The sequence below is a fragment of the Natator depressus genome, chromosome 2 (genome assembly GCF_965152275.1).
Source record: "Natator depressus isolate rNatDep1 chromosome 2, rNatDep2.hap1, whole genome shotgun sequence".
Lineage (NCBI taxonomy): Eukaryota > Metazoa > Chordata > Testudines > Cheloniidae > Natator > Natator depressus.
In genome coordinates, this window is record NC_134235.1 from 84079840 (window position 1) to 84101587 (window position 21748).

At 43.9% G+C, this 21748-nt stretch overlaps 1 protein-coding gene across 1 annotated transcript in view; it reads right to left on the minus strand.

Moving 5' to 3' along the window:
- Window positions 1–2858: 2858 nt before the first annotated feature.
- AKAIN1 (A-kinase anchor inhibitor 1) overlaps window positions 2859–21748 on the minus strand; it is a 28107-nt gene continuing 9217 nt past the window's right edge. Inside the window, exon 2 of the mRNA XM_074943128.1 lies at window positions 2859–3049. Coding sequence (XP_074799229.1) covers window positions 2859–3049 — 191 coding nt within the window. The remainder of the gene's footprint in view (window positions 3050–21748) is intronic.

Consider the following 21748-nt stretch of genomic DNA (forward strand, 5'->3'; position numbering starts at 1 on the left):
CTGCATTCAACTTCCCCCATGATCTGCTATCTGTGCACTATGAGAGAGCGTCTAGTGAAGATAGCTTTTCTTCTGCCGCTGCTGATATACACCCACCCATTAGTGATGTGCACCACCCGCCATTTTTGAGTATTGGTAAACAGGCCTCCATTTTATCTGAAATAATTTCTAGTCAGTTATTTTTGTCCAAAAACATAATCTTCCTACCAAATACCAAGAAGCAGATTATGCTTCTTTACCATACTGAATATGCATTAAGATAGGGTAAAATTTTCTTCCGTGAGCTACACTGCTGCTCACTTACACACAGGGCAAATCATAACTACATATTCTGAGTGCAACCCATGTATGGGAACTCCCATTGTCAACAGAAGAGACTAAGCGTACAATATGTATTACAGATACATACTATGGATATGAGACCCACACTGTACTTCTGAGAGAAACTATACTATTTAGATAACTATTGTTTTCAATGCTTCCTCCATGCCCCATCTGTAGTTTTAATCTAATGTGACCTAGGCCTGAATAGTTTCAATCTGAAAATTAAGCAGCTAGATCAAAGAATGAATTCTTTTCCCTTTTCCCCAGAACTCAGACTTCTGTCATAACAATGGAATTGGTGGACATGATTTACCTGTGGAAAAGAGTGTTAAGAATAGCTAAGGCACTGAACATAATGAAAAGTGATCTAGAATTCTGAGAGGCCATATTGCCACTAAGCTAAGGAGGAACATGACACACACACTGCACTTTAGTTTTGAGAACCAGAATTTCAAAGGGGTTTTGAAACTGCACTGAAGGTTTTTATGTATATAAGCCAAGATTGTTTGGGTTAAAAAGACAATTTAGAAGCAACTTTGGGAAGGAAAAGGATAACCTGGGATGTTTTCTATGAACAGAAAAAAATATCCTTAAAGGGATGATGGGCATCTCCTTTCCTTTGCACTCCAAGTGAGAATTTCAGTGGCTGAAAAGCATCCTCAGCCTCCAGCTATGGAGTCACTCCAAACTAACATCATATTCTAAATTGCCCTTTCCTGCCCGCCAAACTCAGAATTGGACCTTGCTCTCGATCTACTTTTCCAGAGAAACTAGTGATATGCTGGTTGTTTAGACAGGAGCCATCTCTCAGCTCAAGGTTGATACCTCCCATCAGCCATCTGTCATATGACCATGAAAAACAACAACACAACAGCTTCTTCCTCCTCTTAGTTTTTGTCTGTCTTTGATTAGTGAAATTCACTAAATAAAAACTAAAAACTATGTGAGTAAGCTGAGGATGTTTCATTGCAGTTCAGTTCAGCTTTCCATGATTTAAGGGTTAAGAAAAACTGAATTATTTGGATTTGGACTGGGCCAGATCATTATCTGGTTTAAATCAGCATCGATCAATAGAAGTCAATCAAACAAAGCAGAACATTAGAGGATGGGTGGTTATCACGGAGTTAAACCTCAGCCCATGAGAAAGAACCTTGAAGTTTAGCACTGGCAGTAGTTTAGTACTAGCAATAGGGTGCACCAAGTAATAGCGAGTTAATCTATAAATCGAAAGAATACTCTGAGAAATGTCTCACTGAGTAGCAAATGAATTTAGGAAAGTTTTTCTCCCTCTTCACAGACTCCTGACGCTGCATCTGCTTTCCCCAAGTGAAATATTTATAGATGTGCTACAGCTTGTGCTCACTGTGGCCAGTATTATAGAAATTCATTTGAGGCAAAGGCAAGATCATTTCTTGCCTGGTGTAAAATGCATCTTCACTCCACTGGTATCGGAATGCAACCTACAATTCAACAGCTGAACACAAAGTGAAAAAGTTATGTTGAATTAATTTGGCTTTCATGTAGACTTCGTGCACTTCTATCTCAATTTGGTATTAGCATTTAAGGGCATTTTTAAAGTGTTACTTTAGTGTACATGTATATAATGTGAATCTATATTAAAATTGCAAATAGTTGAAGTCATTTTAGACCCAGCAATTGGGAAACAAATGTCTTCAATCACAAAATTTATTCTCAGTGTATTTTCAACTTCCTGAATTTTCATAAATTCAAAAGCTTTACATATTTTAGCTATTTTAATTCTATTAGTTATTATAAATCTAAGCATACATGAATTTGCAAAACTGGAGGAAGAATTAGGCAGCTGTATAATACCCTGGGTTCTTTTCTTTTATTATTGGCAAAATTAAAGGAATCTTTGAGGCTCACAAATGATTTTTGTGCAAAAGATTAGAAATGTGCCGGATATTTGCATCGTCTGCAGCATAAGGAGTGAACTATATAGTCATAGATAATGTACTTTGTAAAAAGATTGAAAAGAGATTTGTGCATGAAACTTTCCAAATCCATTTTACAGATGCTATTTTGCACAGCCCACATTCTATCAAAATAAAACACAAACTTGTGTTTCAAGGATCCTGAAAATGCATCTCCTACACGCTACAGTATATTGTTTAGTTGATATTGACAACCCCTAGTAAAATCTGTAACTCAGTGGAGATATCTGCCAATTGAACAGACACAGATGATGCACATAAGATTCATACAGAAGTGCACTAACAATAAGCTTTTGCATATAAAACCATCCCTTAAGAAGAGATTGTGCTTTAAACTCTTTTATAGCTACAGTATTTTTGTTTGTTATGTTTAAGAGGCACTGCATAAATATGAAGTTAGTCACCTAATGCACTTAATATTTCTCAATTGAGGACTATTGCAGCTTTACTCTATGTCTAGGTGCTGATTATACTTTGGTTTGCTTTACAGTAGTAACATTGCACTGGCAACACAGGTGATACTAAGAGGAAAGCTGGAGACACTGCCAACTGGAGGATCGAAACAAATAGTTCACTCTTTTACTTCTTTTCATGCTTCTTGGTTAATTCCCCTTTTTCTAACTGCAGACTCACACTGCTGTTTACTTTCTTCTCCTGTTGTTCGCTCTCCTGAGAGACTTGCTGAACTGCCTGCAGGATGGCAGTTTGCACAATCTGTTTGCTGGCATTCTGTAACGCAACTTCTTCTTGTTCATTTCCAGATTTCTCACCTACAAAAAAAAAAGTTTGAAAAAAAGGAATTTAAGACACCTGCTATAACAGGAGGTGATCTAGAAAGGTGGATCTATCTACAACATTATCAGAGTCAACACAGCCTTCAGCAAGAATGAAGAGGGATGGCTTGTTCCTGCATAGATTCACCACCTGAATGGAGGAGGGGGTGTGTGTCAGATAGAAGTGCTACTGAGATGTGGAATAGCCACATGTTCACTTGGTAGGTTGAGAGCAGAGGAGCCTTCCACCAACCCTCTTGGGCAACAATTTACTTGGGCTATGCGCTTGGATGAGGATTTAGACTTAGCATATCTGACACCTTCTCCTTTACTGCTATATAAAGAAAGACTATGCTTCTAACAGTTTATTTATCTTTAATAAAAAAAACCCCACCAAACCCAATTCCCACTGACATCAGTGTCAACATTTCCATTGGCTTCAGAAATTGAATTATTTTAAGGTGTAAATTGATTAATCTTTAACAAACTATACCTGCTAATATATTTGCATTAAAAAGTTACTTACCTGCTCTGTAAGTGCTGCTCGTGAGGGCACAGATGTGTATTCCACTTTGGTGCGTTTGTGCCTAGTGCACCAAGAGTTGGAGACTTTTTTTCCCCTGCAGGAGTACCTGTCACTATCGGGACAGCATATACACCCTGGGTCTCCTCGTGGCCCCTTCCGAGGCTATTTTAAGGGTGGTGTTACCCTAATCCCCCCACCTCAGTTCCTTTGGACCAGAGAGATAGACAAAGACTCCAGGGAACAAGGGGTGGAGGGTGGGTCATGGAATACACATCTGCACCCACATCTAAAAGAACAACAGTTACAGAACAGGCAAGTAATTATTTTTTCTTCAAATGTTGGCAGATGTTCATTCCACTTAGGTGACTCACCTCCAGTATACGCTTGGATCTAGTTAAACAATGACTATAATATTAATTTGCCAAAATTTTCATCTGGTCTGGATGCAGTTATGATGGCATAGTGATGCATGAATGTATATAGTGAGGACCACATGGTAGTCCTACAAATGTCCAATATAGGAATATCCCTCAGGAAAGCGACTGATGAAGGTGGAGTCCCTGTGGAATGGGCTGAGAGTCTTGGAAGAGGAGTGTCAGCTATCCAATATGCTGTCGTGATCCAGGAGGTGATCTATCTTGAAATCGTCTGCATTGAGACTACTTGCCCTTTCATACAATTTGGATAGGACACAAAAAGACAAGGTGATTGGACTCTCTCATTTCACTCCTGAGCCCTTCCTTGTTCCTGATTTCTGCCTTCCTGTCCTATTCCTGGTTCCTGTCTTATTCCAGATCGCTACTTCTCTTCCCCACCCCTGGCTACTGACTTTGGCTCTGACCCTTGGCTTGACTCCTGATACCAGCTCTGACCCTTGGTTTGACCTTTGGCTCTGACCCACTCCTCTGATTCCTGGCTCCTGACTCCTGCAGCGACAATTAGGCCTGACCACCACTGGTCTGACCACCTACATCCCAGCCTATGACACCAACCTGTTCAGGTTGTGTCTGGGTGATAGACAGATTTCAACCATGAGGCTATGTGTCCCAGCAATCTCAGGCAAGTCCGAACTGTGGTGGACAGAAGAGATCTGAGGGACTTGCACAATTCGTGAGTCATTTAAAACCTGTGAGGAAGAAAAGTAGTCAAATTCACAGAATTGAGTAGGGCCCCAATGAACTTGAGCCTCTGAGTTGGAATAAATAGTGACTTTTTCCTTGTTCAAAAGGAGTCTCAGATGACTGAAAAAGCAGAGATTAACCTGAAGTGGCCCCAAACCTGCTCCTGTGAAGAACCTTGTACCGGCCAATCACCCAGTTAAGGGAAGATGTGGATATCGTTCTTCCTTAAGAAGACCGCCACTACCACCGAACATTTTGTGAATACACGAGAAACCGAAGACGGGCCAAATGGAATTACCATGGCCTGGCAATGACGGTTCCCCCCACCCCTCACCAGAAAGCTGAGGAATCTCCAGTGATTGGGCAATACCACCACTGGGAAAATATGTATTTCAAAGATCAAAAGCAGCAAACCAATTGTTGATATCTAGGGAGGGGAGTATAAAAGCTAGGGTAATCATGTGGTATCTCAGTTGCTTGATGAATTTGTTGAGAACCTGAAGGTCCAAAATAGGTCTCAGTCCTCCCTTGAATTTGGGGATAAGGAAATAATGGAAATAGAAGCCCTGTCCTTGAAACTGCAGGGGAACTTTCTCTATAGCCCTTAGGATGAGTGGAGTCTGAACTTCTTGAAGGAGCACAGACTTGTGAGATTGGTCCCTGAAAGGGGACGAGGAAAGGGGGACAAATAAGAACTGGATCAAATATCCCAGTCCCACTGTACTTAGGATCCACGTGTCCAAGGTTATTGTCTTCCAAGTGAGAAAGTGAGGAAAATCTGTTCCAAATTGGGGGGGGGGGTGGAAGGGGGGAAAGGGATGGGTAGTTAACTAGTGGTTGCATTGCGGGTCTTGAAGAATTCGTGAAAAAAGCTGTTTCCCTACAGCAGGTTGAGGGCAATACGATTGGTTAGACTGGAACTGGATGCTCTCCTCTTCTGAGGCTTCTGTCTCTTCCTAGGAGAGTCCTATTGCCTTGGGAGATAAAAGGGTTGCCTCTGATATTATTGAGAGTATTATTGAGGAGGCTTATATTGGCATTTCTTGGTGGCCAGTTATAGGACATACACCGCCTCCCACCCCCAGAATGTGTGAGTCTTAAAAGAGTGCAATACCTCATTCGTGGTGTCTGAAAACAAATATCGACAGTCAAAACATAAGTCCTCAACAGACTGCTGAATGTCCAGCACTATCCAGAATTTACATAACCTTTCTCGTTATAATTGCAGAGGCCACAAACCTGGAGGAAGCATCTGCAATGTGTAGAGGAGACAAGAGTGAAGTCTTTGCCATCATTAAGAAGGCCCTGAACTCTTCCTTTGTATTGTCCAGCAATTTGTCTGGGAACTTTGACATCACCTCTTAATTAAGGAGGGCTTGCTGGTTTACTATCCTCATCTGGAGTGAGGCAGTAGTATAAATCTCTCCTCCTAATGCATCTAGTCTCTTAGACTCTTTATTTGGAGAGAGGGGTCAATTGCAATGTCCCCTGCAGCGATCTCTCATTAACAACTGTGAGAACTAGGGAGTTTGGGAGTAAAAACACTAGAACCCCTAAGAAGGGACGTTGCTGACAGAGTTAGAGATGCTGATGTGAGTCACAAGGTTTTCTCCAGCTGCAGAAGTGCATCATTAATCAGGAAACTATCCTTTCCAGTGTAGATGCTTGGAGGATATCCAATAACTTGTGGGTATTTTCCTATACCAGTTCAGGTTCAATGCCCAGGGCTGTAGCCATTCTCTTAAGTAAGTCTTGGTAGAATTGAAAATCCTCTGGGACTGGAGAAGAGGAAATCAGTATCACTGAGTCATTCAGAGAGGGCAAAGCCAGAATTGCGGGGGTCAGTGTTTCCTCCTGAGGCAAAGATTTATCATCTGGCAAGGGCTCTCCCACAAGAAGCCGTTCAGGAGGACGGGTATACTCCTGTATCTGCATCAAAGGGGGCTCTGGAGGCTGGTCTGCCTCACAACTGGACAGAAGGGGGAATCTATCCTTGGACAAGCGCTGAGGTCCTGACCTGAGGGAGAGAGATCCACCCCATCAGTCCCCTGAGGGCCCTTGTGGGAAGGGCTATGGCACAGTAGGCCAGTACATATTGGGCCAGGATGGTCTGCCCTTGCTATAAGAGTGGCTGTGCTCTCAGTACCAATTTTTGTCCCCTACCTGATGCTTGGATGCTTTGCCTGACCCCTTTCATTGAGATTGAGATGAATGAGAGCTGGACTCTGACTCAAAATTTGATGAGTCCTCAGGGCATTGGTGGAGCCCATCCCAGTGGGACCACTGTATATCCCAATTTGTATATTGACCAATGAAGGGGAGGTACCATCAGTAACTGTGGTGGAACCTGAGTTGTTACTGCAAGGGTGTCCTGAGATGGCTATATGAATGGGTCGAGGACCAGAAAGGAGCATGCTGCTGGTACTGATGAGCCTGATGGAGCCAGCCCCCACTCCAAAAAGCAACGAGGTACCAAACAAGTAAGCAAATGCATATCAAGGTCAGAAGTGTAGCAGGCACTGAAGACAGAGGGTGCAATTGTACCAGCACCACAGGCACAAAGACCATGGACAGTGCCTGTTTCTTCATCAGTATTGGGGCCATAAGCATTTGTAAACTAGGCCCTGAAATCAAAGGATGTGCTGGACATAGAATCACTGTGGGTACCAATGTAGGGCTGACCTCTTGTGTAAACAGAGATGCAGGCACAGAGAGACATAGCAGATCTGCTCCTGCCATAAAGGATTGCAGGATAAAAGGTACTGAAAGGGATGGCACTGCCACAGTGATCCTAGGTACCGAACTCAACAGCTGTCTCTCGGATGGCTCTGGAGTCAACAGTATAGTACCAGGATCCTCCCACTTCACTACCGGGGAGACACAAGTTGATGGCCCAGCTCTACCCTGGGTTCCTGGGTCTTGATGTCGCTTAGTGCCTGTTATAGATGAAGAGGATGATGAATCTCTCTTCAAGCTCTGCTGACTCTGATCTATTTTATGGGTCCTCTTATTGGAAACCCCAGGAGAAGGTGAACGACCCCTTTCCCTTCTCAGGGGAGAATCAGAGTCTAGGGGTCTGTCCAGAATTACTGCAGAGGTAGAGGATGGCTGGCCAAATGATCTGATGATGGCCCTGGTGCTGAGGCAGCCTCATAGTTAGGTCCCTACCAAATTTACAGCCATGAAAAATGTGTCATGGACCTGTGAAATCTGGTCTTTTGTGTGCTTTTATGCTATACTATACAGATTTCATGGGGGGAGACCAGCATTTCTCAAACTGGGGGTCCTGTGTCAAAAGGGAGTTCCAGGAGGGGGTCACAAGGTTATTTTAGGGGGACAGTCATGGTCAGTGTTCCCTCTAATTTTCCCCACATATGTGCAGAATGAATTTTGTTATGTGCACCAATATGGAGGTGATGTGTCACATATCACCTCCATATTGGTGCACATAACAAAATTTATGTGGCGGTGGTGAGGCTGAGGGGTTTGGAGTGGGGGGTGGGGGGGCTCAGGGCTGGGGCAGAGGGTTGGGTGCGGAGTCGGGGAGGGTGAAGGCTCCAGCTGGGGATGCGGGTTCTGGGATGGGGTTGGGAATGAACGGCTCAGGGCTGGGGCAGAGGGTTGGGGGTGCAAGGGTGAGGGCTCCAGCTGGGGTGCGGGCTCTGAGGTGTGCCCGGGAATGAGGGGTTTGGGGTGCAGGAGGGTGCTCTGGGGCTACAGTGGGGAGAGAGGACTTCCCTCCAGCTATCTCCCCCTGCAACAGCACCTGGGCTGGAGGGAAGAGGCACCTCTCCCTGCTGTGACAGCTCCGGGGCTGGGGCCATGGGATAGGCCGTGGCAGGTTCGGACTGGGGGTGGGGCACCCTGGCCACAGCAGGTCCATGGCTGAGTTGGGGATGGGGGAGGAGCACCCCGGCCACGGCAGGTCCGGCCATGGCTGTGTTCGGGCCACACTTCCCCCAGCTGTGCAGCGTACAGGAACTTAGATCACAGTATTGCCACCCTTACTTCTGCACTGACTTGGGAGCTGGGTGGCCGGAGAGCGGCGGCTGTTGGCCGGGCACCCGGCTCTGAAGGCAGCACCCCACCAGCAGCAGCACAGAAGTAAGGGTGGGAATACCATACCATGCCACCCTTACTTCTGCAAAGCTGCCTGCAGAGCTGGGTGGCCGGAGCGTGGCAGCTGTTGGCTGAGGGCCCTGCCCTTATATGGCCTTGGGAAGGTCCATGGAGAGGAGCAGGGTGTGCACACTGCCCCGATGGGTACTGCTGTGGGAAAAAAGTCTCTGGTTCTCAGTGCACTGGGTGTGAACACATCTGAGTGGAATACCACTTGAACTACCCAGATTACTGAAAAAACAACAACTAGAGGTGCATATTACTTACTTAAGAAAAGTTGTCTTATTGATTCTTGTTTCATCAGTGTTACAATCAAGAGAACAATTGGAGTGATGTAGCAACAGAGGGTCAGGATCCTCAACTGGTGTAAACTTGGTGCAGCTCCACTGAAGTCAATGGAACTACAAGGATTTACATGAGCAGAGAAGCTGGCCAAAAGTTTGCAGTGAAGTAAATGTAGGTGGGCTACAGTCAGGAATAATCATTCAACAGGAAAAACATTGTATCATGTTAAGGATTTGTCTTGATCCAAGAAAAGAAATTTCAGAGTTAAGGACACAGGGCCAGATATTTTTAGACATGTAGGAATGCAGATAGGCACCTAATGGGGTTTTCAACAGCAAGAGATAGATGCTTGGGCCCAGATACTTGAGTTCAATGGGAATTAGGTTCCTAAATACCTTTTGAGGACTGGGGACCTAAGTGATTTTGAAAATCCCACTAGCCACCTATCTGCATCTTTAGGCACATAAATGCCTTTGAAAATCTGTTTGAGCGTGCTCATAAGGCTGTGAGTTTGCCACGGAAGTCACAGATTCCGTGACCTCCGTGAATTCTGCAGTGGCCACCGCCCCCCCCCCCCCAGCAGCAGCAGCAGGAGTTTGGGTGGGGCGCTGGGGGTTGGGGTGCAGGAGGCAGTGAGGGCTCTGGGCAGCACTTATCTCAGGGGGCTTCCCCAAAAGCAGCAACATCCCTTGGCTCTAAGGGGGAGGTGCAGCCAGGGAGCCTTGCACACTGCCTCTGCCTGCAGGCACTGCCCCCACACATCCCCACTGGTCACAGCTCCTGGCCAATGGGAGCTGTGGAGCCAGTGCTCAGGGAGGAAGCAGCGCACAGAGCTGCATGGCCATATCCCCACCTAGGAATGTCACCACTTCCGGGGAGGCACGGAGCTGGGTAGGGAGCCTGCCAGCCCCACCAACACCCACCCCACACGCACCAGCGTGGGTCCCAGGCCGTGTGGCACCGCCTGCTCCCCCCCGCCCAGCACCAGCGGGGGTCCTAGCCCCCCCGCCAGCACCCACAGCACACACTCCCCAGGCAACCCTCCTCCCCAAGGTTTAGTCAGGGTTATATAGTACAAGTCATGGTCAAGGGCTATGAATTTTTGTTTACTGTCTGTCAGGTCAAGGGCTATGAATTTTTGTTTACTGTCTGTGACCTGTCCATGACCTTTACTAAAAATACCTGTGACTAAAATGTAGCCTTACTCACAATGCAAACTCTGCATAATGAGTGAGCTCATTTCATTCTTAATTGGCCCTGTTGTGCCTAGGTATCAGGATATGTAATTGGCTCTCTGTTCTGAAGCCACATAAGAGGAGCTCTTTACATAATAACTGGGGTAAATCAGAGTCCACTGAAGATTATGCTCTGAGTGAAGCCTGTCTGTTCTGAGCTGTGAGAAATTCCCAAGCTTTACTTTACAAATCTTTCAAGATAAAAATTAAGATTCTTATGACAGGGTTAATAGCAAAATGTTGTTCTCACCTGGTGGAAAGCAATGCAAAGTCTTGGTGTTACATGTCCAAATCAGAAGCATGACACCACCCAAACTCCTAGCCTTATGAGAAAGGGAATTTGTGAGCTCCACTGCTTTGTAAGGAGAGATGTTATTTAGTTTTAGCAAGGTCATTTTGAAATGTAATGATTAACTTAATGTAATTTTATTTTTAAATTACCATACCTTAAGATAGATTTTGCCCAAAATATAAAATAGGAATGTGGTTTAATTTTGAAAGAATTTACACTTAGTATCTGAGCTGACAAAATTTGGTCCCATGTTAAAGAAGCTAAATCAAACTCCTAGAAAGCCAGATTTTAGATGAAAACATTGACACAATGGAACCACTTGAATTCTTGGCACTATCCGCTCCCTTCTATTCAGTTTCTTCCATTCCCAAGCATTTGAAACAGTAAGTGTTTTCTGGATTTAGTTCAATGTCATTTAACAATAAACTACACAATATTTCTCTATTATCCAAGAACTAATGTATCACAGAGCCAATTTGTCCTCTTGTAAGGCAGTCAGAGATCAGCCAACTTCAGCTAGTGTCCTAAAGGTGATATTTTATCAAGAAGGATGGATAAATATAAGATTGAAAACAAAGCAAAATGTATTAAAGTAGGGTTTATGCAGTCTCATATAAATTTCTAGAAGCTTGATGTGTGTCCAAAAACTTCGCTTCATCCACCAAATCAGTTTTTATTCTTAATAAAAACATACTGTACCATGCATGATGCTGTTGAATGTTGTTCCTTTCCCCCCCTTTTTCTAGGGGTACTTCCATGTTTATTTCACAAGTTCTTTCTGATTTTCTGCATTTAGGTTATAGTATATAAATCTAAACATGAATTTATTTCTGGAGATGATGCAGCAGGGGTCTTATCCACAGAGTTTCACAGACATTTTTCACACTGTGAATAGCCACATGTGAATGAATTTTCTTCCTGTGAAGTTTGTTCTCCCCACCGCCATGAAAAATGGGCAAACAATTAAGTGTGGTATGTTTCCCAAATCCATGAAAATGTCACTTTTTTTTTTTTTTTGCCTGTGGTGATAGAATTTTTGCAGAACTCTGGACTGCAGCATGCATAATGCAACATGATTAATTTGTTGTTTAGTGTTTTGAAAGTGTCCAGCAAATCACTGATTTATTTTGTTGACATTACATAATGGATCAGCCTATGACATTTGGAAATGTGTAACAGTAAGCAATTTACTAAAACCCCACACAATATTGCTGTGTGAGTATTTGCAAGAATGTTTGTCCTAATTATTTTACAAAGGGAAAATTCTGTCCCCTGCCACGTACGTGTGTGTGTGTGCGGGGGGACCTCCATTCCCAGAGTGGCGCTCTGAAGGGGTTGGTCCATGGCACCAGGCAGGGTGCTTTGAGGACAGGAAAAGGCTGTGGCTGGTGGTGAGGAGTTTTGTTTTGCAGTAGGTCCACTTCCAGAAAACTCTAACTATAATGCATGTTTCAGCAGAGGGTCTGTAGTAAGGTAACAGCATTGTGTCCAGAAACTAGCCTTGTTTAATGACTAAGATCCTGTTCTGGGTATCAAAGAGTAGGAAGGGATGATTTGGTATCCATACATTTTAATCTAGGTTTTTATACTGGCACCCATCACTATAGTACCTCTATCTATATAATAGAAATTTCTAAGTTATCTGACTATTAAGTAAAAAAAACAACTTAGTGCTTGCAGAGCAGGGAGTAGTTATATTATCACTAATAAACAGCACCGCTTTTAGCTAGTTGTTCAATTCCTGATACTGCATTTAACTGCTACTCTGGCTGACACAACACATGGAAAATGGTTTGCACATTCAGTAGTTTTGTACCCCACCCCCCAAAATAATTTGAGAGGTTTAGGAAACCTCAAACTCTAATGGTACATCTACACTGCTGCTGGGACTGTGCTTCCTATCTTAAGTAGACAGACATATGCTAGCTCTTTTTGAGTAGTGTGGCTCAGGCTAGCCACCCGAGTACAGACGCAGGGGGTCTGAATGGGTTTGTAGTCAGACAGCTGGCCAAGTTGCCAGCTGTTCTATCCCTGCTGCACTGCTATTTTTAGCACACTAACTCAAGCAGACCTAGCCTGTCTTGCTACACAAGCTGCAAAGCATGTTTCCAGCTGCAGTGCAAACGTACCCAAAGAGTCACCAATCTCAAACTTCGAGTTCCGGTTTCACCGAAAACTGGCATGGTACATCAGCAGCTCAGCTTTTTAAGTACTCTTGGCTGGGATCAAAGCTGCTCTCCATGAAAGAAAAATTATTAATAATTTTGGGAAAATATAGTATTATAAATAGATGCCAAGGCTTTTTTTTTATAAATCAATGAAATTATTGTTACTTAAAATCAAGAATCTCTTGTGAGGAAGATCTCACATGCGCTGTGGTGTTTCCTGGCTTCAAAGTACGGGAGTATAGGAAATGCTTTCAGGGAAACTGAGTTATAAACTAGGACTACAAGAACAGATTAAGATTTGCAGAAAGGTGTCAACCCAGTGTGCATATAGTCACCTTCACACACACACACGCACACACACCCCTGCACCTGCTCCACCCCCTCACAAACATCATGAGTCTTCTTGCATGACCTTGAAATCAAATCCCTCTCTCACCCCCTATAATGCAGGCCTTCATTCAGACTTGCTGCCTTCAGCTTGCTACAGACCAGCTTTAATAATGTGTGTATGCCCCAGGAAGTGAGTTTGCAACAGACAGTCACGCTACAGTAAGTCTCTGAATCACTCGCTTCTCTCCACATATCCATGCACAAAGTTGTGAGATATTATTGAGAAGTTAACACGCTAAAGACACGAGCCTGCTATTACACAGGGATAAATTAAAAATAGCTCCATGAAGGTCAATGAAGTTTCAAAGGTATAAAATTGGTTTAAGCGGCAGCTGAATCAGGTATTTAGCAGGAAACAGAAGCAGCATTTCTGGTGAATTGAAGGAGAGCAGTGGCAAGATGGTAATGAGGAGTGATCATGAGGGATCTTAGAAAATTGAAAATTGAGTAGACATCACTCCTCACTGCCAAGTAATGTGGTGTTTATGCACCCCATCATATCTTCCTACAGCAAAGGCCTGCTGTGACGGGTTCAGTCCCAGAGACCCCCCGGGACTGTCACCTAATGTACTGAGATTACCTCTGAGCCCATTTTCCCTGCCAGCTTGGGATTCCAGAACGCTGCCTTGTTGAGCCAGACATGCTAGCCTGCTGCAACACAGACCCAGTTCTGGGCCACACCCCCAAAGCTGCAGACTTTAACCAAAATCTGCTCAGCAGGTCACCTATCTCCAGCACCCAGACATCCAGCTCCCAATGGGATCCAAACCCCAAATAAGTCTGTTTTACTCTGTATAAAGCTTATACAGGGTAAACTGGTAAATTGTCCGCCCTCTATAACACTGATAGAGAGATATGAGCAGCTGTTTGCACCCCCAGGTATTAATCACTTACTCTGGGTTTACTAATAAACAAAAGTGATTTTATTAAATATAACAAGTAGGATGTTCCAATAAGCTTCTTTCACAGACTAGACTCTTTCCTAGTCCGGGCCCAATCCTTTCCCCTGGTACAGTTCTTGTTAATTCCAGCTGGCATCTTAAGTAAAAAGCAGGGGCTTTTTCATGAACGGGACCCTCCTTGTCCTGTTCTACCCCCTTTTATAGATTTGACACAAGGCAGGAATCCTTTGTCTCTCTGGGTCCTCACCCCTCCTTCTAAATGGAAAAGCACCAGGTTTAAGATGCATTCCAGTATCAGGTGACATGGAATCCATCTTTCATTTTCCATTACCCAGGGACTGGCCTACAAGTACACAGGCAGACTTGCAGGTAAATAGAGCCATTTACAGTCAATTGTCCTTGTCAGTGGGAGCCATCAAGATTCTAAACCACCATTAATGGCCCACGCTTTGCATAATTACAATAGGACCTCAGAATTATATTTCATATTTCTAGTTTCAGGTACAAGAATGATACATTCATACAAATAGGATGAACATATTCCGTAGGTTATAACCTTTGTAATGATACCTTACAAGAGACCGTTCGCATAAAGCATATTCCAGTTACATCATATTCAGATTCACAAAGTATATCGAGTGCAACGTCACAGCTTCACTGAAGACTCATGAAATGAATGGCACTTTTTCCTTTTCACTGACAAAGTTGTGACTGCTCACTAGCATTGAGGATCCCTAAAAGCCGCTGTAGTAAGTGGAGCCAGGAGTTTCATCTTTAATAGCACATATTATGCATGAACATGTATGCATGTGAGGAGAATGGCTGAGCACATATAGCAGGTTACATAAATCCCAAGCATTCAAAGAAGAAAGGAAATCGGAGGTAAAAGTTTAGATTCTGCTTCATAGTAGCAATGAGTGTAGTTTCATTTAGCAGACATTTACACTAGAAACTGTTCTTTATTCAGGGTTCTTTTTGTGTAAACAGCTTTCAAGTTACCCATATTTAAAACTAAAAATCACATTCTTTTTGGCAAATTTCTTGGTAGTAGTTTAGCACTTTTAATTGAAGCAATGGGGATTAATTTATCTCACTTGGCTACAATCTTAATTTATGTAAATACTTCTAAATCTGAGTGAATCTTGAACCAGATCTGCATTTTGAAACTGCTTATCAGTAGTACTTGCATATATTCTCCATCCTTAAAAATTTACCATTTAATTTTATAACTATACGGTTTTGGATTGGAAGACTAATGATTTACATAAACCTCTTTATGCATCTGCATTTTCATGGGTGTTATATAATGTATTGTGCTATTTATTTGCAATATGATAGCACAATTATGATTTTTTTTTACTCTGATAAAGTCAGGGTACAGCAAATCGACAAAAATATTGCTATCTAGAAAATCAATCTCAATCATATATTAAAAGTTACTAAAATTAGATTTATAAGTCAACAACTAAAAAACCCAAATGAAATTTCAAATTGGGATGGAAGTGTGAGAAAAGGAGACTATGATTAGCTAAGAACTACAACCACCTCTTTTCAGGCACACTTTTAACAGAGGCAGAGAGGAGAGAATACTGCTGAAGTAAGGTATAAGTGGAGTAGATGTGTTTTGTCTCTGTGGAAGAAGTTACAGGATGTTGCCTGTAATATAAAGTAATTGTTCACAGTCATGATAGTAATTTAAGCTGTGTGCAGGTAGATCCCTGCATCTATATGGAGTTCACTGCAGAATCAGGACCTTAGTTTGCAACCCATACATCTTCCTCTTGGTTTGTGCCAGTGGAAAAATTCTTAAAGGACATGTTGTCTTCATTTTTGCTACATTAACACACTGTAGGCTGCTGGCGGGCTGAGATCACTGCCTATCATGCTGACCAATATTATTTTATTGTTTCCTTACACTCCTCTGTCCATCTGCTGTCTCTTGTCTTATACTTAGGCTACGTCTACACTATGAGCTAGGAGTGTAATTCCCCTGCTTGCATACATGTACTTGTGCTAGCTCTCATGGAGCTCACACACAACGATAAATAGCCATGTAGCTATAGTAGCATGGGACGTGGCAGCAGAGGCACAGCTTAGAGGTGCTGAGTACATCTGAAACCCCCCAGATTCAGGCAGGTTTGTACTTGGCCTGGCTAATCCAGGCCTCCACTGCCACTGTCTGTGCTACCACAGCGGCACTGCTATTTATAGTTGTGCTAGTTCTCATTGAGCTAGCACAACAAGTACGTGTACACGAGCAGGGGGAATGACACGCCTAGCTCGTAGGATGAGAATAAATTACTTGGGGCAGGAACAGTCTTTTTGTTCTTTGTTTGTACAGTGCCTAGCACAGTGGTTCTCAACTGAGGTCCACCGCTTGTTCAGGGAAAGCCCCTGGCGTGCCAGGCCGGTTTGTGTACCTGCTGCATCCATAGGTTCGGCCGATTGTGGCTCCCACTGGCCACGGTTCGCCGCTCCAGGCCAAAGGCGGCTGCGGGAAGTGGCGTGGGCCGAGGGATGTGCTGGCCGCCCTTTCTGCAGCCCCCATTGGCCTGGAGCGGCGAAACACAGCCTGTAGGAGCCATGATCAGCTGAACCTGCGGACGCGGCAGGTAAACAAACCGGCCCAGCACGCCCGGGGCTTTCCCTGAACAAGGGGTGGACCACAGTTGAGAACCACTGGCCTAGCACAATGGGGCTTGGTCCATGAATGGGGTTATCACAGGGTAGTTGGTCTCTGTGGCTAGACTGAGCCCAGTGCCCCTGGACTGGAGCAGGTGTGCCTAATCCAGCTAATTAGAGCGATCCAAGCTATACCTGGGCCTATACCTGTGGTAAGTCTCTGGAACAAGGTGGAGCCAGAAGATCAGGGAAGCAAGCCTGTGGCTGCTGCTCCAAGCCAAAACCACTGGGTGAGGGTAGGAAGCTGCCAGGAGCTGGATTGGCAGAGATCCCTGGGAGGGGTGGTCCTGAAGCCTGGGGACCAGGTATTGACTTAAGATTGTGTTCTATTTGTTTAACTTTTGTTATAAAAGAATAAACCTCCTTGACTGGGAGTGGCAGTGCATGCTTGGAGACGGGGTGCAGCCGCGATGGCACCCAGGGACAGGGTTTCTGAGCACTATAATAATACAAATAATAATTAGGGTGAGTGGTATGTGGCACTATAGTGTGCCATAAAGTGGGAAGCTGAGGTCAGTTCCTTATGCTTAGGTTGGCAGTAGGAGTTGGGAGAGTGAAATCTTCTTCCATCTAATGATTCTTTATGGTTACATATTTTGCATATGTAATGTGTGTAGCATGATTTGTTTTTAACATACAATTTAATATAAGATGATGAAAAGCTTATTTTCTAATTACTTTTATAAACTGGTTGAAGAGTTTCAGCACTGGAAGCCCAACCAAAATAAGAAGGATTTTAAGGAGAGATTTAAAGGGTGAGGCTGCTTGATGTCCAAAATCAGGGAGTTAATTGGTCACGTTGCTTGTATATTAAGACTGAATGAGGCAGTTACCAGGACCCCAACCCTGCAAACACTTATGCAAATGCTTAACTTTATGAATGAATAGTTCCAGTTGAATTGTTTGCTGGAGTAGGGGCCTGCTTTGGACACATCTGAATCTAGATGTGTGACAAGAAACCCTGGGTGTACATAATAGGATTAAGTTGTAACCTTAACAAAAGTATATGTTTAAGAGACTGAAATTTCTCTTTCATTGTATTAGAGTTAGGTGTGTCTAATATTGCCTCTTATTCTTTATTCTGGAGTTATATGGAGACATGACAGACTAGCATGGAAAGTCTGAGGGCACTACCCAGCTGATTCTACAGCAGAAAGAGAAGGGAATCAAAAATGCCTAAAAACAGTTGAACAATCAGATTCTTATGTGTATTTCAGTCTCTAAGCTGTGAATGAATAAGATTCATTCATTGGTTCCATATACTCCTGGGGGAATTCTGCTCCACTGCGCATGTGCAGAATTTATGTCCGTGACACTCTGACACCCCAATATTCACCACTGTCATGTAATTAGAATATGCTTTGTACAGAGTATGACTTGTGAGGTATCATTCTAAAAGTCTTGATCTGCTAGACATTAATATCTCATTGGATTGTATGTGAAGTTATTAAGTTTGGCTATGTATGTGTTACTGAAACATGTGAGGTTGAAAACACCCACAAGCAGCCTTTTAGGTGCAACTGTACAAAGGCCAAACAATGTTAATGGCTGATTGAGGAAATGCACACAAGCACAAGGATTACCTCAGGAACTCTGAACAATAGAAACCTGTCAGAGATAGCACTACACAAGGGGAACTGTTTGACCCAGATCACAGCAAAAGAGCTTTCCAGCAAGTGGGAAGAAGATATAAAAGGGGGACAATACATTGTTGGGGGACCTCACTCTCCCTGCAACAACAGACCTGGAAACACCTGAGGGGCAAGGACTGAACTGTGGGAAGTGATGGTCCCATGCTAGAAGGATCATTAGCCTGTATATGAAAACCTGGGAAAGCCAAGGCAACTTGTGCCTTAAGAGTCAGCCAGCCAGTTTATCACTTAGGGTGAGAATTTGCTAATTTATATCCCACCTATCTAGTGTGTTAAGCTCAGTTTGTGGTTTTTGTTTATTTACTAAGATAATCTGCTTTGATCTGTTGGCTATCCCTTATAATCATTTAAATCTACCTCTTGTACTTAATAAACTTGTTTTTGTTTTTAACCCAGTTTACATAATTCATAACTGGGGGTCAAAAAGCTGTGCATATATCTGTCCACAGTGAAGGAGAGGGCAAATTTCAATTAGCTTATGCTGTACAGTTGTCAGTGCAGTGCAAGACAATAAAATTTTGGGTTTACTCTCCAGAGGGGGAGTGCCCTTGAGTCCTGGGCAATTCCTTAGGTGAAACCCTTCCCATGCAATACTGATTTCAGTGTCTGTGTCTGTCTTTCTGCAGCTGGGTATGTCCCTAGCTGTATGTGTGCTAGAGGAGGCTTGAGGGCGTGGCTTGGCAGGACAGGGTGAGGGAGCCCAGGCTGCTGGAACAATCAGGCTGAGTGGTACCCCAGTACATCAGGTGGCACCCTGGAAGGGGGGGCGGGAAACCTGTCACAATGTCCTCCGCAGATTTCTTTGCTTCCCAGCAGAAAAATTATTTTCTGTTGGGGAAGCAAAGGGAAGCCACAAGAGCGGACATGCAACCCTCCCCAGCAGTACGTTTTGCCCAGGGTAGCTGGCAGAGAGGTAAATCACTGTGGGGGCAGGAGGTCGAGCTGGGGAAGACCTGGCTGGTGGCTCCTACCCTGTGCTGGGCTCAGCTGCTAGTCCGGGCTGGGCTGGGGAGGACAGGACTTCCTTTTCCCCTGCATGGCATCCAGGGCTGGGTCAGATCCATCCCCAGATTTCTCCCCTGGCTACAGGAAGCTCTGCGAACTCCTCTCCCTGCTCCTGCTTCCTGCACCCATTGCTCCTCAGCTGCAGGGGGAGGGATCCCTGTACAGGAAGCTGCTCCCACATCTGCCCAACCCCTGCGCATCCCGAACCCTTCAGACCCTCCCACCAGGCCACACACCCCCTGCACCCAGAACCCCCCCCCCCCCCCGCAATGAGCCCCACTCCCCCTGCACCTGGACCACCCCAACAAGCCATCCAGACCCCCCCTCCAAAATTCTATCCCCCTCACACCTAGACCCCTCCTGCTGAGCCCCAACCACCTTCACTGGGATCCCCTGCAGAGTCCCATTACCATTGCACCCAGAAATCTCAAAAGCCCCTGTGCATCCAGATCCCCTCCACACCCGGATCCCACACTGAGCCACCTGGACCCAGACTGTCCCACACAGAACCTTCTCAACCCACATCTGGATCCCCTCACACTAAGCCCCTCCACACTTGCATCTTGCACCTGGCATGGGGGGGCAGGGCCCTGAGATGTTTCTGGGGCAGGCGCCGTCCTTGCACTATGTCAGGGTTTGGTGCAGCCTCACCACTGAGTCTGTGTCCTGGGGGGGCGGGAAGCTGCACAGTGACCTCCCACCTCAGTGCAGCCAGTGGCCTGTGCTCCCCAATACCATGCTGGAGTCTCCACATTTATTTGACAAATAAAATTTGCAGAATTTTAAAATATTGTGTGCAGAATTTTAATTTTTTGGGTGCAGAATTTTTATTTTTTGGGTGCAGAATGCCCTCAGGAGTAGTTCCATATTTTCCTAACTTAGTTTTAGGGGATATTTTAGCATTCGCTCTTACTAGAACAGATAGGGCTCAGTCATCTTTTCCTAAAAGATATGCTCTAGTTCAAACAAATTTAATTTATGGAAGTCCTGTATTATACAGGAGATCAGACTAGACCAGTGCTCCTTTCTGGCTGTATAATAATCTATGAACCCAGCATAGCTCCTAGCACAACCTCCTGTCCCTGGAGCCACCGCTGAGCTAGGACAGATCACTTTGCCAGCCACAGTCAGGGGCAGATAGATTGTGACTCAGTGTGATCCAATTCCGAAAGAACAGGGAGATGAGTATAACCTGTCCCATAAGCTCTGATTTAATGCTTAATTCATCATTCACATCTTTAAGAAGTATCTAGATATAGCATCCAAGCAAGAATCTCATAAAGTAGAGTTTTCATGACTTCTGCCTGGTGGTTTTTTGCTACTTTACAAGAAGCAGAGGAAAAAATGCCCAGGAATTTCAGTAGATATGTTAGTTGTATCAACATTATATTTTTAAAAAGACTTATGTGAATTTTCTTGTTCTGTTTGAAATATTCTCACTATAAATGAAGCATCAAACTTGCATTAGGGATTCATTAGTTCCCTATTAATTTAGAATTTAATACATTCTAGAAGAACATTCAAGTTCTAAATAGGCCAACTATACAAGTTACCAAAAATAAAGATTCAGAACTCTGTCATTATGGACTATTCAAATTAATCATCTATAATAAATATGTTCTGCAAGGAGCTATATTTATTCTTCACCTGCAGGGGCTGGATGCAGTTTTAGTTCTTTACTTTAAACAATTTTAGCCATTAGAAATTTTGCAGTATACAGACTACTATTCATATTTGTGCTATACAGTTTATTGGAGATAATACATCAGGATAAAATATTTTTTGCGACTTCAGAATATGACTGATACACAAATCTGGTAAGCAGACTCAGCTCCAAGAGAGAGCTTTATGGAACTAAATTTGAAGGCTAGTCTAAACAAAGGTTTCTCGTAGCCAGCGTTCAGCAAACGAAAAAGCTGATTCTTACAGAACATCTGAGCCCAGTTTTTCCAAAGCTAAAGGGAGACTTTAATTTCCCTTTTTACAGTTATTTCTTTTAATGGATAAATTAACTGTAGGTGAACCTCTCTCTTAAAGAGCACAATCTCTGCAGCAAGTTCAGGAATCTGTTGAAGGGAAGACCTTAGCAGAGTATACAGCTTCTCTAGAGTGGAAAACCATTGTGGGCCCAATCCAATTCCTACTGAAATAAAGAGACTGCTGACTTCACTGTGATTGGATCAGGTCTTATATGCACCATTGTAAATTTAAATGATAGATGAATGGAAGGTGTCCAACAAAGAGAGCATAGTGGATAATATTAGATTTTGCCATTTGATGTAATGCTTTGTGCTTTTACAGTGATTTGCATCTGAAGAT